At 36.0% G+C, this 26680-nt stretch overlaps 1 protein-coding gene across 4 annotated transcripts in view; it reads right to left on the bottom strand.

Moving 5' to 3' along the window:
- The window catches only part of LRP1B (LDL receptor related protein 1B), a 1884038-nt gene extending 1858678 nt beyond the window's left edge, over window positions 1-25360 (bottom strand). For 3 of the 4 annotated variants that reach the window (XM_003921997.4, XM_074399735.1, XM_074399736.1), the window contains exon 1: window positions 24380-25360. In XM_003921997.4, coding sequence (XP_003922046.1) covers window positions 24380-24560 — 181 coding nt within the window. In that variant the 5' untranslated portion in view covers window positions 24561-25360. The remainder of the gene's footprint in view (window positions 1-24379) is intronic. The other variant, XM_074399737.1, reaches the window with a different exon arrangement.
- Window positions 25361-26680: the final 1320 nt, after the last annotated feature.

Here is a 26680-nt window from a genome sequence, read left to right as displayed (position 1 = left end):
ATTTGTAAAGCACTTTCATTATCTTATTCAATTTTGCAACAACCTCATGTAATAAGCTGTCATTAGTTACATTTTACAGATACAAAATCTCAGTTTGAAGAAATTAAGTGACTTGTTCTGAGTTTCTCCACTAGAAAATAGTAGAATAAAAAGCCTGAACACAAAATTAAGTTTTTGGCTTCAAGGCCAATCTATATTCCATGATAATTTCTATGTCATTAAGATAAAAAATATATCAGATTTTAAAATATTTCCTTTCTGTCATTTGGAATATGCCATTGCAAACATCTTCTTGCCTCCCATCACCTCACCCAAAAATGCTGGATCAATTTAATATGAAGTTAAGATAAATTCTAGAGTATAATGATCAGTGGTAATAATGACGACCTTGAAAAATCTGATAACAATGTAAATTCTTAAAAGTTGAAAATTATACTATGTCTCGTATCTAGGCAATGCTATGCCACAATTATTCTATCCTGCTTTTTAAAAAATTGATGAAATTTGTATGTGATCAGATGTTAGTTCTCATTTAGCTAAAATACTGAATCAATGGAACAAATATACATGAGCATACAGGCATATATTATAAAAATAATTATAAAATTATACATATTTAAGATAAAGATTCATATTTAAGGCAAAAATATGTATACCATTTATATATTTTAACTTAATTAGAATAGACAGTTGTTCTAAAATGTAAATAGTGCATTTTCTGAGTTCTGCTTAGTTGTTTAATTCTGAGATGAGAAAAAAATACGTTGATAAATTTCATAATAAAAAAATTGACTTTTAAAAACAAGTTCTATTTTTTAAAACATTTGCTGAGTTAAAATAAAATTATACTGCTCAAGAAGTTTGCTGCTATGGTTTAAATGTGTCCCCTAAAGTTTATGTAAACTTAATTCCCAATTCAATGTTGTAGAGCTGTAGAACTTGTAAGAGATGATTAGGTAACAAGAGTTCTGCCCTCATTAATGGATTAAAGCAGCTATTGTGAGAATGGGTTAGTTATCACAGGAGTGGGCTGCTGATAAAAGGATGAATTTGTTTCCCTTCTATCCTCTTTTTTTTTTTTTTTTTGCACCACTGCCTTCTGCCATGAGCAAACACAGCAAAAGGGCCCTCACCAAATGCTGACACCATAATATTGAACATTTAAGCCTCCAGAAGTGTATCTGTTTTTTACAAGTCACCCAGTCTACTGTTAAAACACCATAAAGGTTGGGCGTGGTGGCTCACACCTGTAATCCCAATACTTTGGGAAGCTAAGGTGGGTGGATCATGAGGTCAGGAGTTCCAGACCAGCCTGGCCAACGTGGTGAAACTCCATCTCTCCTAAAGATACAAAAAATTAGCCAGGGGCTGGGGGAGGAGGGAGGGAAGGTGCACACCTGTGATCCTAGCTACTTGGGAAGCTGAGGCAGTAGAATTGCTTGAACCTGGGAGGCAGAGGTTGCAGTGAGTTAAGGTCCTGCCATTGCACTCCAGCCTGGGCAACAGTGCCAGGTTCCATCTCAAAAAGAAAAAAAAAAAAAAAAAAGTAAAATGGGCTAAGACAATTGTTCTTATTCCAACTAAGAACTCATGTGAGGTGGGTGGATCACAGGGTCAGGAGTTCCAGACTAGCCAGGCCAAGATGTTGAAGCCCTGTCTCTACTAATGATACAAAAAATTAGCTGGTGGTGGTGGTGCATGCCTGTAATCCCAGCTACTTGGGAGGCTGAGGCAGGAAAACTGCTTGAACTTGGGAGGCAGAGGTTGCAGTGAGCCGAGATCATGCCATTGGACTCCAGCCTGTGCAACAGGGTAAGACCCTGTCTCAAAAATAATAATAACAATAACACTGTAAAATGAGCTATGACAGTTGTTCTTAGTCCAATGTCTCATACAGGCATTGAATAAATTATATAATTTACATTATATATTTTTTTCATAAGGGCTTATATTCGATATGCTCATAATTTTCTTGATTCTACTATTATAATTTTTAGACCAAGTTCTTATAGCTTGAGTACTTAGGGCTACAGATATATCTAAATGGCTCCAAAGGTTTCCTAACATATTTCTGAAAATCGAATATCAAATCTCTTTAAATATATATAGAGATAAGAGATGGCTCAAATATAAAAATGAATTTATAGGGAACTCTCCATAAATAATAAAGCAGACATGTTCTCTGAAATAAATCTTGCCTATGATTTTAGAGCTCTAGCATTATGCTAAATTATTTTTCTCAAATAAACTTCTATTCATTTCAATTCTGTGGGAAATAGCAATCCAAAATTTAAAATTAGCTTAAAAAATCAGTATGATCAGTCTTTTCATGTTATCCACTAACAGTATAATTTGCAAGTAAATAATCAATAGATGTTCAATTAAAAAAATCCACTAAAGCAAAGGTTGTCAATGTTATCGACTACTATCCCTCTCTCATGGAAAAAGAAAAGTCCATCACTAAATAAAAAGAGAATTTCCATTTTTAAAGTCTTTGCCATTTTAATAATTATTTCATTGCACTATTGTTCTAATATCCTCTACTAGCCTTCATGGGAAATACAGGATTCATGAGAATCTGAATAAAGGATTAAGGCACCGAATACTGCCCAAGCTGAATGAGGAGGCTTGGACATTCAACAGTGGCTTTCACTATCAAGTGAATGGAGGACTTTTAAAATTATTTTTCAAGCAGACTCTTTAATTTATCATTAGTACGTGTTTATATCAGTTTTCTATTGCTTCTAATTATCTACAACATAACACAAGTAAAAAGAGACAAAAAACCCTATGGGTGCACAAATTGCTCCACACACCTGAGAGCTAGTTATATTTTTGGCTCCAGCCTTTGGTTAAAATTTGCTTTGTAGAACGTATTCTCCAAGGTCACTAAAGTCAGATCACTTGTATATTTCACCCAACTGACTTCAGGTAAAGAAAACTGAGTATTTCAAGTGCTGGGTGTCTCATTTTCTTAAGACCATCGGTCACAGGAACTATGTTTGTCCAAGAACTTTTCTAGTGAGCCTAAAGTCATGTCTTACTTGACAACGGATTTTTGAGAGACAAATATCTCAATTTTCATTTGACAGGATTCTCTGTTACATGTGAAAATCAGCTTAGAGACCAACAACAAAAACAACAAAATCATGATGACCTTATAAGCAGTATGAACCTCAGTGGACTAGAAAAGAGGACATTTAGAGTGGACTTTGGGAGGGGAACAATGGTTTCCGAGAGGTTGTTATAGCTTAATGAGATCCGTGACCACACATCCATTATGTCAGATAAACATAGCTCCCTGCTGGCTCCCCAAAGCCTGCTGACAGTTGGTGGTTATGACGTTAACTCTAACATCCTAGAAATGTTTTAATGTCTTTTCCTCCTATTTTTTGGAATATTAGAAAGAGGCTTGAATTCACCAAAAAAAAAATATATATATATATATAAGAGCAATAACAAAATAACACAACTCGGACACTTCTTATAGTAGTTCTTTGTTGTTACTCTAAGCAATGCTTATTTTAAGAAATGATATTCTTCCAATTGCTAAAAATAATTTTGAGAATACCTATGAATTTATCAGAAATAATTTTCAAATATTAGTGTACTCTAATAAATTATGCCCCTTTAGTTAAAGAAAGCCCAAGATTAACACTGTACATATTTTGTCTAAAGTTACTGGTTTTAATTGCTTTGCATGAAACCAAAAGTGTAACATATTTGGTTTTCAAAGGAAAAAAGTAATGAAAAATGTTTTAAATTTCAGAATTATTTTATTTAAATGGGAGTTTTTTTTTCCCCCACTAAGGAGGAAAATAATATGTGCATTAAGCATTCCTCACAGTCCCCTTACCTGAAGAGAAAATAATAGCATCAGCAAAGTACAGTGTCAACATTCAAAAGTGATGCTCGGTTTGGTTGTTTTCAAAAGGTGCATAGAATGATATGTGTAGTATTAAGAGACAAACCCAAGCCTTGATTTTAGTCTTCATTCTGATTTTCTGACAGAAAATCTTTAACGTACAGACTCTGATGAGAAAGCAAACTATCCTTTATGTAAATTTATCACTTAGAAGCATTGAACATCTACTTGATATTATACAAGCATATCATTCTTCCTGGAATAAAAATTCCTCTTTGTTCGAGAAGTAAAGTGGTACTTCTGGAGCATAAAAAGTAAAATAGATGTTCCTTTTCCCCATATCTGTTTATTTATAAGGCAAATGTAAAAGCCTTGCATGGGTAAAAATATATCACGAAAATCAGAAAAATCTTTATTTTTAACATATAAAATTTAAAAACCATCTGAAATAATACCGTCAAGATCAGAAAAGTATTCCAGATTGCCAGTTATTTAGTCTTGATATTTTCAGATTCAACATGGCAGTGTATCCCTACAGGACACGCGGCGAGAAAGCAGAGTCATGACTTGAGGCATTATCAGTAAGTTAATAGGTAGTAATAGAAAGCCTCTGTTCTAATGTAGCCAAAATGTCATTTTAAACTATCTGAGGAAAAATATAAATTACATTTTGAATGACTAATCTCAGGAGACAATATGAAAATCGATACTGAAGTATTTTCTGCAACAAGGATCTTTTCTTTGATAATAAAGTAGTTCGTTAATTACATTCATACAACTCAATGATTTCTTTTAGAAACTATTTTTAAAGCCCACCTTGCGGTTCAGCAGGTTATAAAGAACAACATCTCCTACATACCTCACTGTTCAGGAGTTCATCTTATATTAACTGTATCATAATGAAAAACCTATTGTAAATTGGTTTCCTTTTCTTCACTGATTTTGTTCCTGCAATTCACTCTGCTTCGATTTTCATCTAAGACAGTATTAGTCTATATGGCACTTTTGTTCTAATTAGAAAAAGCTCTCTTTGGACAAATGCAACCCTGGATTAGAGCACATAGTTTGATAAACTGAAGAAATGTGGATATCACTCCTCCTTTCCATTTTTATATGCAGTTCCTTCGTGCAGTGCACACACCTTGCTGCAACCCTGATCTCTCCTACTAAAACTACACTGATTTCTAAGCATTAATAACTGCCTACTATGGACAAAACTGGAGAACCAGAAAAGTAGATATATAATAATAAAACTACAATAAGGCCTAGTGTGTGTTAGGAAGTCACTTCGAGTTGGAGGTTTTTGTTTTATTTTGAGACTAAATCTCACTCTGTGGTCCAGGCTGGAGTGCAGTGGCATGATCTTGGCACAACCTCCACCTCCCAGGTTCAACAATTCTGCCTTAGCCTCCCAAGTAGCTGGGATTCAGGTGCCTGCCACCTGTAATGTAATTAATGTCTGGCTAATTTTTGTGTTTTTAATAAACACTAGGTTTCACCACGTTGGCCAGGCTGGTCTTGAACTCTTGAGCTCAGGTGATCCACCTGCCTTGGCCTCACAAAGTGCTGTGATTACAGACATGAGACACTGTGCCTGGCAAGTTTGAGGTTTATGTATCTCTGTTCTATACTCACAACATCCCTTTGAGCTTTCTTGAAAATAAATGTGCCTAAGGTTCAGGGAGATTATGTATCATGGCCAATGTTAAACAGTTAACAAGTGATAAAACTTGCATTTGAGGACAAGCAGACTGACTTTAAAAGTTAATCTGTTTACCACAGCCCTAATGTGTGATTTGTAAATTATTAGGAACAGCCCAAATGGAGGCTCCTGGATCTTGCATGTACATCTGTCTCCTTGCATTCAGGTAGTAGGATGCAAGAAATGATCATGGGGCAAAGAAAGCTGAGAGCCCTGAGAGAGCCTTTTGCCCATCAATAATGTTTTAACTTTTAACTGGATCATTTATATCCTGATTTGTTCTGAAAATGATTTAAAATGATATCCTCCAATTAAATCATACCACATGGTAGCGTGTTAAACAACCAAACAAGTGAACAGGAAAGTCCATCTGTTACAATAGGAATTCTGGTTGAACAGCATTGCTGTTCTGTTTATAGAATGAATGCCAGTCTTAAATATTTTCATCATGCAGGCCTATATGACTGAATACTACTAGTACCACAAACATTATTACCACTACTGCTACTAATAAACTTCCATTAACTGAGTGCCTATTATGAACGAAAACTTCAGGTATTGTCTCAGAACTTCAAAAGAATAATGTATACTAGATATCATTATCCCCATTTTATAGATAAGAAAATACGAACTTGAAGAGATAACGTAATTCAGCAGAGGTCGTAGTATTTTGTAAGTACAATCTTTTCTTTTACAATGATATCCCATATTGCTGCTGAGCATGGTAACAAAGCAGAAGCTACAGAGCACTACACCAAGGTGTGCTACAAATTCTACTATTGCATGTACAGATAATTCACATCACAGTTATTAATATAGATGCCTAACACCTCCCGGAAAACATTCTGCCCAGAAATGCTCAACCTGAATCTAATGTAGCCTATAGATCTAATATCTAGTTTAGAGAAAATATCAGTGATAGAGAACCATGATAGATGAAACAATGAGAAAGCAAGATAAATTCAGAATATTAAATATTCTATAAGTGGCAGTATCATCTCAAAAGGTCAAACTCATGAAAAAAGTACAGAGGGACTACAATTCATTATAAAAGGAGAATTAAGAAAAAGAACAACCAAATGTAATGTGTTATCCATGATTATGTAGTAGTTATAAGAAACAAAATTATTTAATAAAAGCCATAAAAGATAGAAAAAATCTGGAGAATGTAAAATGAGCCAGCAGGATTAGGGAAGGAAATAAAGAAGATGAGTTTTACTGAAGGAATCATGGAAGATGTCATAAAATAAGAGGCATTTGTTCCATATATTGCATGACATTGCTCTGTGATTTTCCAGACCACATTGATTTCCTCATTGTCGAAACTAGAATCTTGACAATAACATTTTTGAATAAATATTTCCAGATAGCATTCTCTAATTGTTTCTCATGTGTAAGCATCTTCTCCCTAGGATTCTATCTTCTACTCTTTTAATGGGTTCTGCTGTGCTCAGTACAAGACTCCATAGTTGGTACTCAAGTAGATTGAGGCATTGAATATATTTGTAAATGCAAGTGTCTCAAAGCCTCTTGCTAGCAAATGGGTGCATTAACATGAAGCAATGTGTGTTGCAATAAAACTCCAGTGTAAATTCAAAGATTAAAGGATTATTTGAAGTGATTTGTAAATTCATGCTCTTATTGCAAAATTTAATCTAAGCAGATGCTAATAAAAATAAATTTGTCTTTAGCCACCAGGGGAAAGAAAAGTTCCTTCAGTGGTTATAGAATGCAGCCTCAACACATCGTGGTGAGGTGGTAGGCTTTATGCATTATTCTCCTGATTTTACGAGACAGGAAATAGACACAGAGAGAGGCTAAGTGACTTGCCCAAGGACAAAGAGTGAGTCAGATGCAGAGCTGGGAATCAAGCCCACTTCTCTTGGTTCCCAGTGTACAGCTTTTCTCAGCAAGCCATAATGCCTTTCAGATGGATCATTTCCTAAAATGTATTAAGTTGTTAAAAATTCAATATGGGTGTTGCATTACTTTTCAACTAGCTCTGTTTCTCACTATCTTACTAGAGCTATTATCAAAAGCTAAGCTGATAGTCAGATGAGCAATTCCCTGTCCATAATTTTTAAATAATACTTCATTAAAATTGGATATATACAAATATCTAAGAAGAATCAGAGTTTTTAGAGAACAAGGTTAGGTTTAGCATTTACTGCTTCCAAAAAATTGTAGCTTCAAAGTTAGAAGAAACTGGAAATGATCATGCAGAAGAAGATCTCATTGGCTACCAGAAATTTTAAACAAAAACAACACAACAATGTTGTATTCATGGTGAAGCAGCACAAAAAATAAAATAAAATAAAAATGTGTGTACATCGAAAAAGTAGAGATTTGGGGCTTTCAGGAAGATTCTGGACACTTGTTTTTATACAAAGCAATGCTTGTTTCATTAGCTGGGATTTTACCAGTTAGTTCATTGGGAATTCTGGACCATGGACAGGCACCATCCATTTCAGTGATAATTACCAGAGCCTCTTATTGTGCTAACTAAACCAGAAATGGTAACTAAGTGGGCCAGATGCTCAAACTCCTATACATCTTCCAGCTGCAATCACTGGAAACATCACTAACTGATAACAATGCCCTTTCCCAATCCAGACTCTGTACAGGATCTCTTTCTATACAGCGGTTTGGACAACCACTAACAATGGGTCACAATAGGTCCAAGACATCACATCCATTCACTATCTCTAGCATCTACTTCTCTATTCACTCCCCTCCACAAGACAAGATATAGAATCCTTATCGATCTATAGTCTTAGCCACCAGTTCTCATCAAAATGTTTGCTGTTATTCCTCATATGACTTGTTTATACTTTTTAAGTTAGCATACCTAACACAGATTTCCTGGAAAAGGATCAATATGTAGTAGTCTGTTTTATAAAAATTATCTATATTTTTGCTTAGAAACTTTGAAAACAGTGAATTTCAAATGCTTTAATAAGCATCACCTTCTATAATCACACTAATTCAGAATTCTAGTCAGCATATAATCAATTAGTGCAGTGAATATCAAAATTAAAGTGTTGAGCAGTTCTATTCCAGCAATCCCACTGCAGAGTACATATCTAAAAGAAAAGAAATCAACATATCAAAGAGACATCTGCACCACTTTTTTTTTATTGCAGCACTATTCATAATAGCCAAAATCAACCTAAGTCAAGATGAATGGAGAAACAAAATGTAGTACATATACACAATGAAATATTATTCAGTCATGAAAAAGAATGAAATTCTGACATTTACAGCAACAGAGATGAACTAGTGGGCATTATAGAAAGGGAAATAAGTCAGCCCCAAAAAGGCGAGTATCACATGTTATTACTTATATGTGAGAGAGTTCATAAAGGTAGAGAGTAGAGCCAATAGATACCACAACTTGTGAAAGGCATGTTGGGGTGGAGAATGAAGAGTATCTGGTTAATGATTACAACATACAATTAGATAGATGGAATGAGATCTAGTGGTTGATAGCATAATAGGGTGACTAGAGTTAATAATTTATCGTATATTTCAAAATAGAAGATTTGGAATGTCAGCAACAAAAAGAAATAATAAATGTTTGAGGTGATATATATCCCAACTACCCAGGTTTGATCATTACACATTGTATATTTGTATCAAAATATGACATGTGCCCCATATGTACAAATAGTTGTAATACTAGTAGCTGTACTATGAATCCATAAACATTAAAAACAGAAATACATAATATAATAAGCAAAATGATTTCTTTGAGAATATTAAAACATATTAACAGAGGAATTGTTCTTGCAGTTGGTTATCACCCTTAAAATAAACTTATGACACTTAAGAGAGTGCATTCAGTTAAAAGTCTGTGAAATGTCAACATCCTATGATATACTTTGGAGTACTGACTGATTCCAGGAGGCAGAAAGGAAAAATAAATACAAGATGAGCTTGAGCATCTGAAAGTGTTAGAAAATTTAAAAAGTACTCAAAAAAGGATGGGGGTATGTCAAAGGGTGGAGGAGGCAAACTGAAAGAGCTCCCAATGGCCAAAGGTGGCACAATTTGAGTTAGAAAATAAAGAATGATAGTACTGGATTATATCACAAAAAGTAAGATATCTGGGAGTCTATACTAGTATAAATAAATAAATAAAAGGGAGAAGTGATAGCTCTTCCTTAGAGAAGAATTTCAATTAATAAATGTATAGTGGAAAGAATAAGGCTGAGCACAGTACCTCATGCCTGTAATCCCAGCACTTTGGGAGGCGAGGTGGGTGATCATTTGAGGTCAGGAGTTTAAGATCAGACTAGCTGACATGGTGAAACCCCGTCTCTACTAAAAATACAAAAATTAGTCGGGCACGGTGGCGCATGCCTGTAGTCCTAGCTACTCAGGAGCCTGATGGGAGGAGGTTGCAGTTGCAGTGAGCCGAGATTGCCACACTGCACTCCAGCCTGGGTAACAGAGAGAGACTGTCTCAAATAACAATAACAATAATAATAATAATAAAGACACCACCTCAATTGATCAAGATTAACATAACTAATAATAAGACATAGTGCCATGTGCTTACCAAGGATATACTGAGTAGGGCACATCTCTATGTAACACTCTTGACAAGAATGCATAATCCCCATTTGATCATGAGAAAACATCAGACAAAGCCAAATTGTAGGACAGTTACTAAAGAACTGACCATCAGTCCTCAAATGAGCCCAGGTGTTAAAAGCAAATGAAAGACAGATACTCTCACCAATTGGATGAGTCAAAGGACACATGACTTTAATGCAGTGAGTACTGCATCCTGGATTGGATATTGGGATAGCAGGTCATTAGTGAAAAACTGGTAAAATCTGAAAAAAGTCTAAACCCTAGTTAATAATGTTTGTCTTGCCAATGCTACATTTTTGTTTTCATATTGTATTATGGTTACATATTATGTTAGTATTTGGGGAATTGAGTGAAGGGTGCATGGAAACTTTCTGTACTAGGCTTACAAATTTTCCGTAATTCTAAAATTATATCAAGATGTAAAGCAAAGAAATACTTTGTCAAATAATGAGTTAGGAGAAACTAATTCTGATGTGAAACACAGGTATAAGTCTGAAGTCAGTGTGTGGTAATGGAACACACGGTTGGCCCATGTTTAGTCACAGCTTCCCAAGGAACAGAACGACAAAACACAAACCTAGAAGTGATCTCATTTGTATCTCAGTATGAGAATTTGTCTACCTATCAGAATCATATCTCTGCTGTCTTCTCTTTGCTTTATTTTTCTTCTGCTCCCTTTAGGTCTTTTCATTTTTTCCTTCTGCATTTCAATAACAATGTGTGTGTGTGACATGGTAATGTTATTTCAACCACATGCTGTTACTTCCCACACGTAACGTATTTCCTCAGGCCCCTGCAGTGCTAAGACTGAAATCTCCACTTATCGTTTCTTCATTAGTATTAAGCATGTATTGTTTCTTAGAGCATTTTCAGAGACATGATCCTACGTTAAGTCACAATTGGTTCTAATATCATTAACCCTTTGCTGGGTCATTAACAATTTTCTCTACATCCACTTTCTCTCCCCCGATTCTACTTTATGTTTAGCAATGGGGAGGAAGATGTAAAGGCAGAAATGCAGATTTCATCCTTGTATTCTTCTTTCTAAGCCCACATCCTGCCACCATAGCTCAGTCAAAGTATCTAGCCGTTATGCTCAGCTCTCTAGGGCCATCTTTTGCCTGCAGTGAACCAAGCAAATATGCTTACATTCTGACCCAGTCCAACCTTCTATTGATATCTGCAACTCAGGGGCTGCATAGTAGACCACACGCTGTTAGCCTCAATGTTGGATCCAGCAACTTGCTTTATTTGTCCCCACAATGGTTTTTTATTTGAGTGTGTGTGCGTGTGTATGTGTGTGTGTCATATACACACATACACACACACACACACACACACACAGAGAGAGAGAGAGAGAGAGAGAGAGAGAGAGAGAGAGAGAGAGAGAGTTTTCTGCTTTATCTCGACAGGCAATAGTTAAAACTTAGGAAATTTTACCTAAAAAATCAGATTCCCAGCCAGTCTTAAAGGTCTGCAACAGTGTGCCCACATTCACATGGAGCCAGGATCAGCTCAAATTGAATATCAGCTGCCCTTTTGGACAGCGGGGATGTTCTCCAATTTACAAGTCACCCACATTGTCTTCTGACCAGCCTGGCTGCTATAAGCTTTTGTGTTTGCAAAACTTGCCCTATATCTTGCCTTTAATTCATAAAGGTCAGTCAAATATGTCTGAGTGCCATTACTTGACATGATGAGTAAAAAAATTTAAGCTGTCTTTTCCTCTGAGCCTAGGAATCTCAGAAGCCACAGTCAACCCTATTTCTCTCTGTAAAACTACAGAAGAAAATCTGCCAATCATTTTCCTTTGCCTGCAGAAGGGAATGGAAAGGGCAGGGCTGCTACTTTGGGTTCCTTTATATAATTTTTTTCTAACTTTTTAAGGAAATGTTATTATTCTTATTACAGATTGCACTCAACTCTCACTTACATAGTGACTCTCCGGCTTGGGTTTGCAATGTGTCGATGGAACCATTACAGCTGTATTTCGCATGGAAGAGTTTTACTAATCCTCTTTGGCATTCATCTCTACATCTTGAACTCAAGTAGCTTCAGCCTCTGAAAGTTTATTTTTTACTTAAGTGATTTTCATGTTATTGCTAGAGTTTTCAGGTGTCTCACCAGCTTCATAGCTATCTGAATACGCTTTAGTTATTTCCCTCTTTATAGCGGGTTTATGCTCTGGTCCAAGGGATCAAAACCTTTCCTGCCCAAATGCCTTTCACTGTGAATGTGCAGTCAGTAATTATTATTATTATTTTTTGCTTTACCTAATATAAAAATAACTCCCTTATACTTATTTGAACCAGTTCCCACAGTACTTTCCTTATGAAAGAAAAAAAAAGCTCTTCAGCAGACTTTTGTGTGATATGAGCAGAGTGCTAGTCAAGGGGCATAAATCATACCTCATATTCACACATACATAAGTAACCCTTCCCTTTCCTGCTCTTTTCATTTACTTAGATTAATTTATTTCCAAACTTTTGGCACCCCTCTACTAAAGTACATAGCAAACAAATTTGCAGTGAGTCCCAAATTAAATATTAAGGCAAAATCTCCAGTCTCAAATTTCATTTGGTTCAGTCACTGTAAAATTTAATAAAATTTGAGTATGTGTTTCATATTTAACTTATTTTGAGGTATAATGTTGATTTTAGTATTGAAATTTTGGAGCCAAATTATCAAAGAGGGTTTGACAACATGAATGAAAAATGAACTTAAAGTGACAAACAAATTAGATTTCTACACATGCATCTAGCAAATGTCTACTAAACCTGCATGTAAGCTCTTTACACAACAAATAAATTGGTTGAGATCTTTTGCTTCAATATTTTATTTAGGCATTTCTAAAATTTTAAATGCCTGAGCTTCGAATCTCTTTTCATTTTAACCTAATGTATGTTTAGTATATCTTTTCTTGAATCTAAAAACATACCATCCTTGGAGACTAAGAAAGCAGGTTATTTTCTTATATATTACTTGTAATGATCATGTCATGTAGCATTTCCGAGGTAATTTCTATGGATAAAGTAAAGTGTTTTCTTCCATGATGCTGCAGGTCCAGCAATATAAAGTAAATAGTGTTTAAAAGGGTTGATTATTCCAAGCTGCTTTTTTGGCACTCTTTTAGTTGGTCTTCATAACCTAAAAACAAATTGAATAAGATATTTTGGGGATTAAGCTGGTACTCTGAAATGCGGATTTAATATCAAGTTATAAATCTAAACTCTCATTTTTTCTCAAAGTACAGAATGGTGGAGAAAGCACCAAAAAAGAGCAGTGAAAAAAAAAAATCATAGGAACAAAACTCCAAAACAATCTTCAAACACCTTAGGAAACAGGCTAATTCAATCAGCTTAACAGTAACAGTATTCCTTCAAATAGTGTATTCCTTTCTCTTTTTTCATGTATTCTCCAGACTCTGATATTTTTGCCTTCCATCAGTTTTATAAAACCTTCCTCCTTTCTCTTTCTCTGCCTCTCACTGTTTCTTTCCTTTTTAGCTTCAGCAAGGACTAAATATACCCCAAACCGTTTGTTCTGTATCCACAAGCAAGCTTTCCTTCACAATCGGAAGTTGTACAATTGCTAGTGTTTTTATTTATAGTTCTGGTTTTTTAAATTATACTTTATGTTCTAGGGTACATATGCAGAATGTGCAGGTTTGTTACATAGCATGGCATAGGTATACATGTGCCATGGTGGTTTGCTGCACCCATAGTTCTGGTTTTAATAGTCTGGTTGTTTCTGCCTCCGAGTCTACAAACCACACTGAGACTGGTACACATTAGCATGTTAGGCACTACAATGTTTATTCAATCAATGTGTAGATAAATAAGAATAATTTACGGGCCCTGATTGTCCAACAAGTAATACCCATATATCACAAACTCTTACCTGGTAGATCCTCACCACTCACTTCTTTACTATGTTTTTTTCTTTTGAGACAGAGTCTCACCTTGTTGCTCGGGCTGGAGTGCAGTGGCACAATCTTCGCTCACTACAACCTCTGCTTCCCAAGTTCGAGTGATTCTCCTGCCTCAGCCTCCTCAGTAGCTGGGACTACAAGAACATGCAACCATGCCTGGCTAATTTTTGTATTTTTAGTAGAGATGGGGTTTCACCATGTTGACCAGGCTAGTCTCAAACTCCTGGCCTCAGGTGATCCACCCACCTCAGCCTCCCAAAGTGCTGGAATTACAGGCGTGAGTGACTGTGCCAGCCTTTACTACAGTTTTCTTGGAATTTCTAGGGAGGGTGATGAGAACAGCCAATAATAGCTATGTTACAATTTCTTCTCTCTTTTCTAATTATTCATCCACAGGAACTTGACTGTCAGTACAAACTCTTCTGAATCATGTCAAGAATTTGGAGATAATTGAAAAGGAACTCTTTCTTTAAAACACTGCAAATTTCTTCAAGAAACAAACACAAACAAGTCTTCATAGGCCAATGCCTGTTTCTTTTGGTATTATGCTGGTTTATATTGATAGAAGTAACAGCAAAATTATTGCTTCGACATTTGTCAATGCTTCAGATATTGCTAATTGTATTATTTTAACTTACTCCCTAAAGAATACTGTGAATCAGACTCCATTAATTTAATTTTACAGACATGGCATAGTAAACACAGAGTATTAGCAAATATGGTATCAGCAGTTCTGAAATAGAAAAGAAAAGGTATTAAGAAAGTAAACAATATTGCAGGGTCCACACGTGACTATCATGTGACTTTTATTGTGAAGTATATTTCACACAACTCAATAAGAGGTACTGCAAAATAGAATGTAACCATTTAAAGTAGCCTGAAATAATGTATTATCTGCTTAGAGTATTAACCGTTTCCTCCAAAGATTATTTTTTGAGGCTTTATTTCATGTCTATCCTTCCTAAAATGCTGCTGCATTCATTCGTATAGAAAATCTTTCTAAACTAAAAATGCAAATCTCTGTTCTAGTTTGTCCTCATTGCCACTGCTACTCCCTCATTCAAGCCATCAACATCTTATCCAGGACGAATTTTGATGATCCCTGAACTGGATTCACCATTTCCCTTCTTGTCTTTCTATTAGACCAAGCACGATCTCTAAAAAAGTAACTTGCATCATTGTCACCTCTGATTAGACAGCCAGTAGCTGCTCAAAGTCAGAACCAAACCCAAATGCCCCCCTTTTATCTGCGTGACCTCACCTGACCTAATCTGACTTCACCATAAATATGCATTCTCTATTTCTCTTCTCTCCTTAACACACACAGTTTATTTCAGATGAAGTGAACTTCTTTCTCTAAAATACCAAAATCACAACTTCCTCTCAAGGGTAGCATAGAAAATTCCTCCCTCTAGATGACTCAGAGCTTGTCCCCTCTCATCACTTAGTTTTAGCAAATATGTCACTTGCTCAAAAAGGCCTTCTATTTTTATAACTACAACTCCTAATAGCATTTTCCTCAGTCACATTATATTACTTTTCTTTCAAGTAAGAATGTTATTTATTTATTTGTTTGCTGTTTCTGTCTCCTCCTGCACTAAAAGCCCCATCAGCCCAGTTACATTGTCTATGCCGTTCACTTGCTTCATTCCCACCGCCTAAAACAGTGTTTACCACCTATTTGCTCATGTTTGTCGAAAGGGTGAATAAACACGTGAATGATCACAAAACATATGGGTTACTTCAAGGATCACGTGATTTCTGCAGGAAAAAACTGCGAATAAAAAATAAAAGTATGCTGAATGCTGAACATATAAAGAGCATCTTCCTGTAACTTATATTAAGCAAATAGTCTAATTAATAAAATGATAGATATTTATGTAATGCAATGCATGACGCAGTGTGTTTTCACAAGCATTATCCGTGCACTCACAGAATGTGTTAGGGTCATAGCTATGTTTATCGTTTCAGAATGGGTCTGAGAAATTTTCTGTAAAACTCTGGTGGTGGTTTCACAGACACCCAGATGAAAATGCACAAAAGGTAAAACCCTCATGCCCTTCATTACTTTATGTTCTCCTAGCAACGAGGATAGCAAGGAAAGTTGAAATGTGCTAAGATGTTGGTCCTCTCACTGTCACGATTAATTTCTAAATATTTGACAAGGTCATTAGCAAGCGAAAATAGGAAGAAAAACGTCCTAGAAGGAGAAGGAACTGTAGAATTGAGTGTAATCCAACAATGGACAAAGGAGAAGGTTTAAATTCTGACTTCTTCCTATATCTAAGTGTTGATCATGTTGGATAGTCACCAAATTTTCCCTCAAATAAGATTAGCATGCTGTTGTATTACAGGACATCAACATAGTGCTGCTGAACTGCTAGTCTTGGTGTTATAAATGACATCAGTACAAGGGCACTCAGCAGGAATGCCTGAATTCTGAACTAGTAATTCCATCTACAAATCTGAGGTAGTTATTATGTTTAATGAAAATCTCAACAATATGGATGCCCAGTGGGCACAATCTGTAGTGCTTTCACCTGATGAGGCAAGAATCGCCCTCATGAGCTGGTGTCATTATCACTGTACTTTCAGAGCTTAGTCATGAAAAAAATGCCTTAAAAGTTAATAGAGTTGAATAAAGTGGAATATTTTAATAAAGCATACTTGCTATTTTAACATTTTCATCTCAATAAAAATATACCATTAAAAGCTTTGGAAGTGCACAGACTGTTTTAGGTAATCTAAAAACTGAATCATGTTAAAACCTCTGTAATATCTATTTTAGCAAAAGTTTAAGGTTTTAATTAGCTCAGTTACTTGATCTGTGTGGACAGAAGCTTCAATAAATTCTGACTGTCAAAGTTCTCTTTCTCGGTATCATTTTCTTTCCTCTCCTTATACGTCCTAGTTTTTAAAGGAAGAAGATGATTCTAAACACATTTCCATTATCAGCATTATACCTACAGCTTTTCTATGTCATAAATCATCTTAAGATACCCTAGGAACACACAAAGCAAGTACAACTAAGTTTCATTTCTCCCAAATCTCATTTTTAGTCATCTTTTCTCATTTTAAGAAGAAAGCGCTAAGATAACAAATCGTCATTAAAGAAAAACTCAGCGGTAGGAAAATTCTTAAGGAATTATATATTCGTATTTCTAAAGTTAAGCAGTATTGGAAGCCTTGAAGGATGTCAGTGCAATGTGGAAAAGTTAGGAAGGGAAGTCCTATTGATTGCAAGAATAAAACAAGAGACGATATGTGGTACCTTGATCTTACCCAAAGAAGAAACATATTCTTTTCACTAAAATGAGGTCAGTTTCAACAATACCTGTCTTTGGTCTGAAGGCTAAGCCAGTCAGGACAATGAGGTATATGCAACTCAGGAAGAGATGTCTGACTGTTAATAAGAATGTATTGTGAGATGAAACGTAACGTCGATATCTTAGCAAGACTACATGATCTGTCTCCTTCAAGAAGTTGTTGTTGTTTTTTTTTTTTCTCTTAACAAAGTTGGAAGAAATTGTATATGGAAAGGTACTTTATCAACTTCTGTAAAGGATATATTTTTAATATTATTCATGTTTAAATGGAACCTTTTAAATACACAAGGTTATATCTGATAAACTTTTATATATGAACTTATATCTGAGAAAAATAAGATTAAACAAATGGATCTATGGTACAAATGGATTCATCAAGATTACTTATTTTTCTTTTCTAAAGGTAAAGGCACCTTTGAAAAGGGTTGCATATTTACCAGAATTTTGCAATATGTAAGAAGAAATCCCAAATTTTGACAATATATCATTATTAAACAAGTATGAGTAGAGATATTGAACAATAGAAAAAACATAATTATTTCTTTTTTTAACTTTTATTTCGGATTTGGAGATACATGTGAAGGTTTGTTACATAGGTAAACATTTGCAACAAGGGTTTGTTGTTCATATTACTTCATCACCCGTGTATTAAGCCCAGTACCCAAGAGTTATCGTTTCTGCTCTTCTTCTTCTTCCCACCCTCCCTGTCAAGTAGGCCCCAATCATGTTTGACTATTTCCAAAATGAGTGATACCCTTTTCCACTAATGATATTTACAAATTCAAAATAATGGGGAATAAGATCAACAAATGAGTATACTCATTTATTTATTCATGCCATTGCATTTTAAATATCATAATTGGATACCTAACTGCAGACTAAAAATAAGTTAACATGATTGCATAAAAAATTTATTATAGTCATATTTAAAAGAGCATTTAATTCTGTTGTCCATTTTATTAATGGTATCTACTATATATATTCTTCATTGAGAGAAAGTCTTTGAAACCAGCTTTAGAATGCATTTTTTAATGTTTCACAAAACGGAGAAATATAAATTCAGTTAAAAAGTAAAGGCAAAGAAAAATAATAAATTTCCACTTTCAATAGAGTAAATTCTTTTTGATCACAAATGAATTCAGAATACCTATTTACTCATTTCTAACAGTGTTTTAAACTTGTATAATATCCCATTATATAAATACATAATTATTACCAAACATATTTCATTTGCCTAGTATGAGAGACACAATAGCAAAAGCATGTATGATTTGCTCTAACAAACTGGAAATATGTTGCATAATTATTTTAGAGAAATATGTTGTTATTATTTCTTCACAGAATATAACTTTAGGGTTTTTCTATAAGATCAGTCATGCTTTTTTTATAGAATGCATGACTATTTGTTACGAGTTTTGATTTCCATTTAGTTACTAGTCAGTTTCATCAATTAGTTTAGTCAGGGAATTTAGTCAAAATATGTGGGTTTATATAGAGATAGCCTAAATCAAAAGGATGGAGAGAGAGAGAGAGAGAGAGAGAGAGAGAGAGAGAGAGAGAGAGAGAGAGATGGAGAGACAGTGTAAGACTGACTCTATGTTTTGATATTGCTCAATTTACAACAGAGCAATAAATAATACATATTTTCTAACTTGGCCTTGTAGTTATTCCAGGGGGAAAGGGGAGACCATCTAATCATTTATGAAGAGGAAAATATAGATTTAAAATTGTGAGGGCAGCTTATAGAAGACAAACTAACAGAAAAAAAAGCATATACATTTTGAAGGTCTAAGCTTACTTGTTCTGATGTAAGGCAGAATCTCTGGAATCCTTTATTCTCCTTTCTCTAAAATAGAGGATTCAGATTCAAAAACCAACTTTAAAAAAATTGGTTTTTGGACTAATTTCTAGATGTGAATTAAAAACTCCAAATAATTTTTTAGAGATATTTTTGGTTTTGTATTATTTACTATTTAAATAAGATATTATCTCTAAAAACTAATATGTTTTAAAAATCTCCTTCCATAATAAAATAACTGGAAAATGTTCCCAAGGCCTATAGTCTGTGAGATTTGTGATTGCTATATTGCAACTTCATTCCTATGTCTCTAGCCAATTGTTTGTGATACAGGTTAAGTTTGGGAATAGCTATCCATGTGAAAATATATAGCAACTCCTCAGAAGAAAATAAAAATCATCCTGTGATATTTTTCTGTTTGGTTAGCTAATTTTTCCTACCTCTCTCCCCCTCCTCGGCCAAAACCAAAAGAAAAACCTTATTATTTGCTCATTCTATGTATCAAATAGTTTTTTTGTCATTATTCTTGGATTATATGGGAGAAGCCAGATTTCCTGAAGAAATTTAAGAAAAATGTTAAAACTCTCTAAAGTAGAGATAAATATTTTCTCATAGAAGTTTGGCTGAGCATATATTCTGATTAATTAATAATGGTACTCACTCTTTGGCATAATTTTCTTTAGCATTCTGCTACTAAATGTATTGCTTCAAAATATAAGTATTGGGTATATCATACTTATAGGCATTTCAAAAGCAAATAATATCGACACGTGTTTCTTCCACACAGTCATGTTTTATTAAAATAAAATACTTATAATATAGTAATGTATTCAAATATTACATGTTATGAGTCAAAAAAAAAAACAAAAAAATTTTTTCAATTCTTTCTTTTTTTTTTTTTGTCCAGATAAATAGATAGGTTTATTAGAGTTCTGAAAAGCAAAAATTTCATTCATAAAAGCCATCTCTAATTTTCAGGCCAAAGTGGTATTTTTAATAGGTGTTTGTGCCAAGGCAGCCATTTTAAAGAACACACACACACACACACACACACACACTCACACACAGATACACACACACACACACACAGAGAGAAAGGGGTGGGGCAATTGTATAGGTGGGTTCCACTTACTACTAACTTAGTTTGATGAATGACATCATGTTGGCACAGGCATGTTTAACTTTTAGGATTAATTCTACTTTCTCTGAATGCATCTATCTAGAATGAAGACAAGTGTTTCCTTTGTACAAGAATTGTTTTGACAGACAGCCACAGAAGATAGAGAAATCTATCAGTATGTTTGATTGGTACTTTTTACCACACAGAATTCCTATAACCAGGAAAATGTTGAAGGAAAAGGTGGGGGAGTTGTACATTTCATATTAAGATATAAAAATTAATGGCAGAAACATAAAAAAACTGGATCATATTAATACATAGAATGAAGAGAAAATATAAAGATCCCTGAACATAATAATCCTTATAGAAGACTAAGTCCTATTCAGTTCAAGTGACTTTAAATGGAGCTGATTTTTATGGTATGCCCTAGGCTGAGAAAAGAAATTGACAAGGTAACTGGCAAGAAACTAATGTCCTGGATCCAATAGATTTGCAAACTAAATATCTCAGCATATCTTCACCCTGAATGACAAGTAGCATTTAGAAAGTATCATCTAATTCTGACGAATACATTAACTATTAACCATATCACTCATCTACCATCCTTTCTAAGAAAATTTATGTTCACTTAAATTTTTCAAAAAATGACTTCCCTATTTGTAATTGCAGCATAGTTAACATTTAAGTTATCTGCAATATTCTCATGTCTCTCTCCATTCTTAGAGGTCTAATTATAATCAGATTCACACTGGTGACACTTTTCCTTAAGTTATTTTTATACTGTAAATATTTTCATATATTTATAATAACATGAGAGAAAAATATTTTAAGAAATTATTTTATTTAAAGATACTTATTTTCATCATGAAATACTGATTCAGATTCTGATGTATGGCAGAATCCATCCATCCACCCATCTATCCATCCATCCATCCATCCTTTTCCTAAATTTATCTTCAGCTTTCTTTGAACTTCTTTTTTTTCCGAATTCTGTTTTCTACAATTCACATTGTTTCTTATTGTTTTAGTGCATTTAAATTTTTCTTTACTTTTCCATTGTCTTTTTTCCCTCTTACTCAGTTTAAATTTGAGCTTGAGAAGAGAGAAAAAGAGAACAAACTCAAAGATTAGCAACTTCTTCAAAACAAAACTTTATGTTATTTGTGGCATATAAAGAGACATAAATTGCAGTTTTCTTTTCAGAAAATTTGACACTTTAAGATATACTTCCCTTTAAGTTTTAATCCTTATCAAGCACTACTTTGATATGATATGACAAATTAGTTGATTCTAAGTGAATCTGATTTATCTTCCACTTTTGGCTGTTAGAAGTTACAAAGGTGTTTCATTTTTATGATGTGATGTAATTTAATAAGAACTGACATATACATTAGTATAGCTCTGTATAAAATCGATATAAACTAAGAAAATAAACAATAAGGAATTAAAAGACAAGTTCACGTATACAATTTGAACACAAACATACAAGTTGGTTTCAAGTCTTTTTCTATTTAATATAATGTTTGAGCTTATACTCATGAATGTATAAAGGGAACAACACAGCTAGAAAGTTACACAAACATTTCTGATATAGTCCATACAGTTTGAGAAACTACATGTTACCCAATGAGTACATGTAGAACCTAAAAGTGAATTCTCATTTTTTGTCAAGCAGTTAGCTCTTGCACTGCAAAAGGCACCTGTGTAATTCACATGCCTGCTCTACTGTTCAAGGACGATTGACATAAGCCTGTGCAGAAAGTTATATCTCATTACCCTCTTTCTTGAGTCTATATTCCCATATCTTGTTTCAGTATATCAGTGAAGGAAGTTTGTCATAATGCAGTAATACTTTGTTTCTTAACTTTCAGTAAGATTTCTCTGTCTCTTTTTTTTTAATTCCCTTTTCCCAATGTGGGCCATCTTTTTCACTTTTGGTAACTGTGAGGATTTTAGCTCTTTCTTAACAGTTTTGAAAGTTGTGTTAAATATATAATGATGGCAAAGTGCTGGTCTACAATTATTTTTACTTGTGCTATCTGATACAGTAATTCATGTGGACATGGTGATACAACACGACACTGTTTCATTTTTTAGAAAAAAAAAAAAAACCTAGCAATCATTTACCATATGCTCTTTTATCTTATATGTTCCTCTCCCTCATGAAACTAAATTGGCACCAAATATAATCCTCTTAGTTATTTAATATCCTATCTCAGAAGAAAGTTGGGGGGTATGTATCTTTTATGTTATATATAAGATTATCTTCAGATATTTATTCAAATCATGGTAGCAATAGGTTCTATCCCCATAAACATACATAAAAGCATTGAGAACTCAGCTCTAGGTGAAGTCAAATTTCTGGAGAATGGAAACTCAATCAGAAAGAGCCCAATAGCAGTAGTCTGCCAGTACCATTATATCTTGCTAGCACACTGAGCTGAAAAGCTCCATTCTGTTCAACTGCTCTGGTCCAACTTAAAACATTTTTCCTAAGAAAGGTTGAGAGCTGATTGTTCCAGATCAAAGACATCATCATTTCAAGGAGAGCAATGTGCCTCCATTTCATCAGTATAGTTTCCAACTATTCCACATCAACTTCAAGGCAAGTTGAGCAAGTTCAGAAGCTCTGGTTAGGTGGCAATGATGTATTTAAAAGATTATCACCAGTAAATGTCAGATTTCCTAAAGAAACTCAGATTAGTCCGACGGCTGATAGAGGAAATGGCATGTGTGGGTATGCAATAAAGGCTAGAATCTGGTTGCCAACAGCAGGTTGAATAGAAACATTACATTTCATTCTCGTGTTATTTCTTATAATGAAGCAATAATTTTTGTCAATTCATAATCTGTGTCATATAAGTACAATCACTATATTTCCCAATATAACATTCTCCCTGTTTGCTTGACATTGGGGTCTGGGTTTTTCTTTCTTCTGTCTCTCTCTCTCTCTCTCTCTCTCTCTCTCTCTCTCTCTCTCTTCTATTTAAATTAAAAAGCTGAACTATACCAGTCAATATAAGCTCATTTTCTCATTAAAAAAAAAAAAAAAAAAAGGATCTATGATACTTCTGATTTTACTTTAAGCAGTTAACCATTCCAAGGCCAGGACCAGTGCCCCAACTATTCATCTAGTATTTTCCTCCTTTTTTCACCAATGTTATCTGTTGTCAAAGACTATGAAACTTGCACAGGAATTCCAGATTTTCCAGATGAAAAGTTTATAGAATCCTGGCTTATTCTAATTCCCACCTCCTCTCTCCTCTGCTCTCCATATCCATTCCCCTGTAAACTTGTATCATTCATCAGCTACTTGGAGAAAAAGCAAAAGCAAAGCGCCAGACTGGAGCGAGGCACTCCAGTGGTGGGTTAGCCCCTCAGGGCACCTGTGCCGTGTCACAGACCCTCAGAATGGAAAAGTCAATTTCAAGCAGGTGCGTGTGCCCGGAAGCGCCCTAAAAGCCTCACAGCTGAGGACAGGACTCTCTCCCCCGTCTGACCCCAGAAAAGGGCTACGGAAACGAAAGGGCTTGAATTGGCGCTTTGGCCTCTCCACAGACCCCGAATGCAGCAGGTAAGGAAGTTAACCTGGGAGCTAAGTTGAGGGCGGACACGCTTAACGCGGAGAACCTGGAGCTCGCCAAAGCTCGCAGGTGAGCGCCATCGCGGAGGGAAGTCTCTCTCTCTCTCTCTCTGAAATGCGAATTCTCATCCCAACATCTGCAGCGCTTAGGATGCGCGGCCAGAAGCGCACAGCCAAGTCCAAACGCTCCCGAAGGGGACAAAATCAGGACCGGAAAACGGCCCAAGGGAAAAGCTGTGGGGGTGCCCAGGACTCTGGCACTTGGTTCAGAAACCCCACGCGCACCTCTCACTCCCCACGGGGCCAGCGCACCGCGGCCACCCGGTCCCAGGGAGCGGGGCTGCAAGGACTTAAGTTTCACACTCACTTATCTGCAAGCATCGCACAGCGGGAAAGGCGAGGAAGCCAGGGGAGGGCTGGTGGTGGTGGTGGTGGTGGGGGGGTGTTCTCCTTACCTCGGTCGGCTCCCACGGTCAGCACCCTGGCGATCGGCAGTAATCCCGAGAGAGTGAGTAAGGCGAGGAGGAGCTCGGACATTGTGGTCGCCCGGTGAGGAAGCCTGCGCTGGACACTGCTCCGCGGCACCCTCGGCCCGGCGGCGGCGGCGGCTCGGAGCCCCGAATCGAGCGGCGTCATTTACAAATGTCACTGGAAATTCTTCAGCTCAATGAGTCCAGCCAGTCCGCCTTCTCTGCCTGGAGCAGGATGTGGAAGGCGCAGGGATGCGCGCGTGCCGGAGAGAGGAGGGAGAGCGTGTGTGAGCGCGAGCGAGCCGCCCGTGTGTCTTGACTTTTCAATGCAGGGTACGTCTGATCTTACATCACGCAAGAGGGGCAGTGAGAGATGCCAGCGGATGGGGATTCACTGATTAATCACCGAATCCGCCACACACCCCTTCGTCGTCCACATAAATCACATCTATTACTTAGTGAGAGGCATTTCACACAACAGGAAAATACCACCGCGAACGGAGAGCGCCGCAAATCACAATTCTTTCAGTCTCCTTGAAGGGAAAGTAACTCGAACCTGGTTCTGTAGGATTTGGGTCTTTGGAGAAGGGGGAGATTCTGCACGGGGCTGAGCCGGCCAGGCGCCCAGAACGCTCCGCAGTTCGCAGCCAGCTGGGAACCCTCAGCCGAGCACCCGGCTGCTCTGCAGGCAAAGCGGGCTGATCCCTTCGCTGCTCCGAAGCTTCCTTCCCGGGGAGGAGCGACAAGCCAAGGAACGGGGCTTCTCTTAGGGAAATGGTTTCCTCCGCTCGGCACAGAACCCCAGTGCTTCCTGAATGGCACTTTCAACTTTTATGCTGAGCAGCACCTGGGGACAAAGAGGCAAAATTTAGTGACTCAGCAGAAATAAAAAGCCAAACAACCCCAAAAGTCATTAACCGTTGCGTAAGAAGGGAAGGTTAATGGAAAAGGCTATTGAGGTCCCCAGGCAGGGAAGAATAAAGCAAGGAATCGGCAGCGTTTTGCTGTTGGGTTCTGCCTTTAAGAAGGTACTTCGAGCCGTTTTAAATAGGCTTTGAGGGTTTTGATGTTTTTGTTTTGTGTTTTGTTTTGCTGTTTTTTTTCCATATGCTACAGTGCTGGTGTAAGAACTTTCCCGAGCCATCGGAGGCATCAACGCGAATCATTGAAATAATGATATTAGTAAAGTTGTTTTTATGGCCACTTAAGTTTTCAACATGATCATCCCAGTTCCCAAAATTTTAGTTTGCCATTCCAAGGTGGCTACGGAATTAAAATTCAGAAATCTTAATAGTTGAAGGCTTACTGTCTTCCTTGTAACATCAGAAATTTCTCGTTTAAGATCAAGAGTTGAAAAGGTTTTGTATTTAATATTTTGAAACTGGAGTTGAGTGGAGGGGAAAACTATGAGAAGGGAACAGAACCAAAGAAGACAACGATTGAAAAGTGAAGGAAGATACTTTAAAGACTTTATTTACTTTGCTGTTTAAGACTTACAGGTGAATGCCAGCATTACTATCTAAGTACTTATAAGACTAAAATTATCCAGAAGCATCTCTGAATGCTCCTTTGAAGGAATTAAAACTAGACTGGATCAAAGAACACACAGGTGATTCTGCAGAACATAGCCAATAATGTATAAATTTCACCTTTTTATACTTACATTGTATTTTATGTATTTTATACATAAATGTATTTTATGTCACTTTTTCATATTTTAAATTACAAAGTTTACTTTCCCTTGAAAATACAGCCATTTAGTGTTTAAAACAGGACTCCTTCTATATTCAAAAGTGTTTCTTTTCTTGTAAACTTGTTACATGTCTAATTTCTCCTAGATGTTTTTATTATTTCATAATGAAGTGCACAATATAGAATAGAGGGGTTTTTTTTTTTTACACATTTTACTTCATACTGAAAATTCACAAACTTTGAAATTAGTGGCAGAGTGTAAAGACTGTGTGTGTGTGTGTGTGTGTGTGTGTGTGTGTGAATGAGAGAGAGAGAGGAGAGAGAGAGAGAGAGAGAGAGAGAGAGAGAGAGATTTGAATGATGTGCCATGTAATAAATGTTTCTTTCTCCGGGGTCCACAGACCTGTGTATTGTATGGCATACTTAATCATTGGAATAATGTAGTAGGTGTCTTTCTTACATGATCCCATTCAGTCAACTAGAAGGTCAGCTATTAGGAGATCTGTATCCATTTAACTCTTGGAAAGCAAATGAGGAGTGCTCACAAAACATGCTAAGGACCTCCAGATTCTTCCTTTTCTGAAAGATTACCAC

Source organism: Saimiri boliviensis, chromosome 5, assembly GCF_048565385.1.
Source record: "Saimiri boliviensis isolate mSaiBol1 chromosome 5, mSaiBol1.pri, whole genome shotgun sequence".
NCBI classification, from domain to species: Eukaryota; Metazoa; Chordata; class Mammalia; order Primates; family Cebidae; genus Saimiri; species Saimiri boliviensis.
Note: the sequence above shows the minus strand (reverse complement) of the source record. Positions and strands in the feature narration are given on the sequence as shown.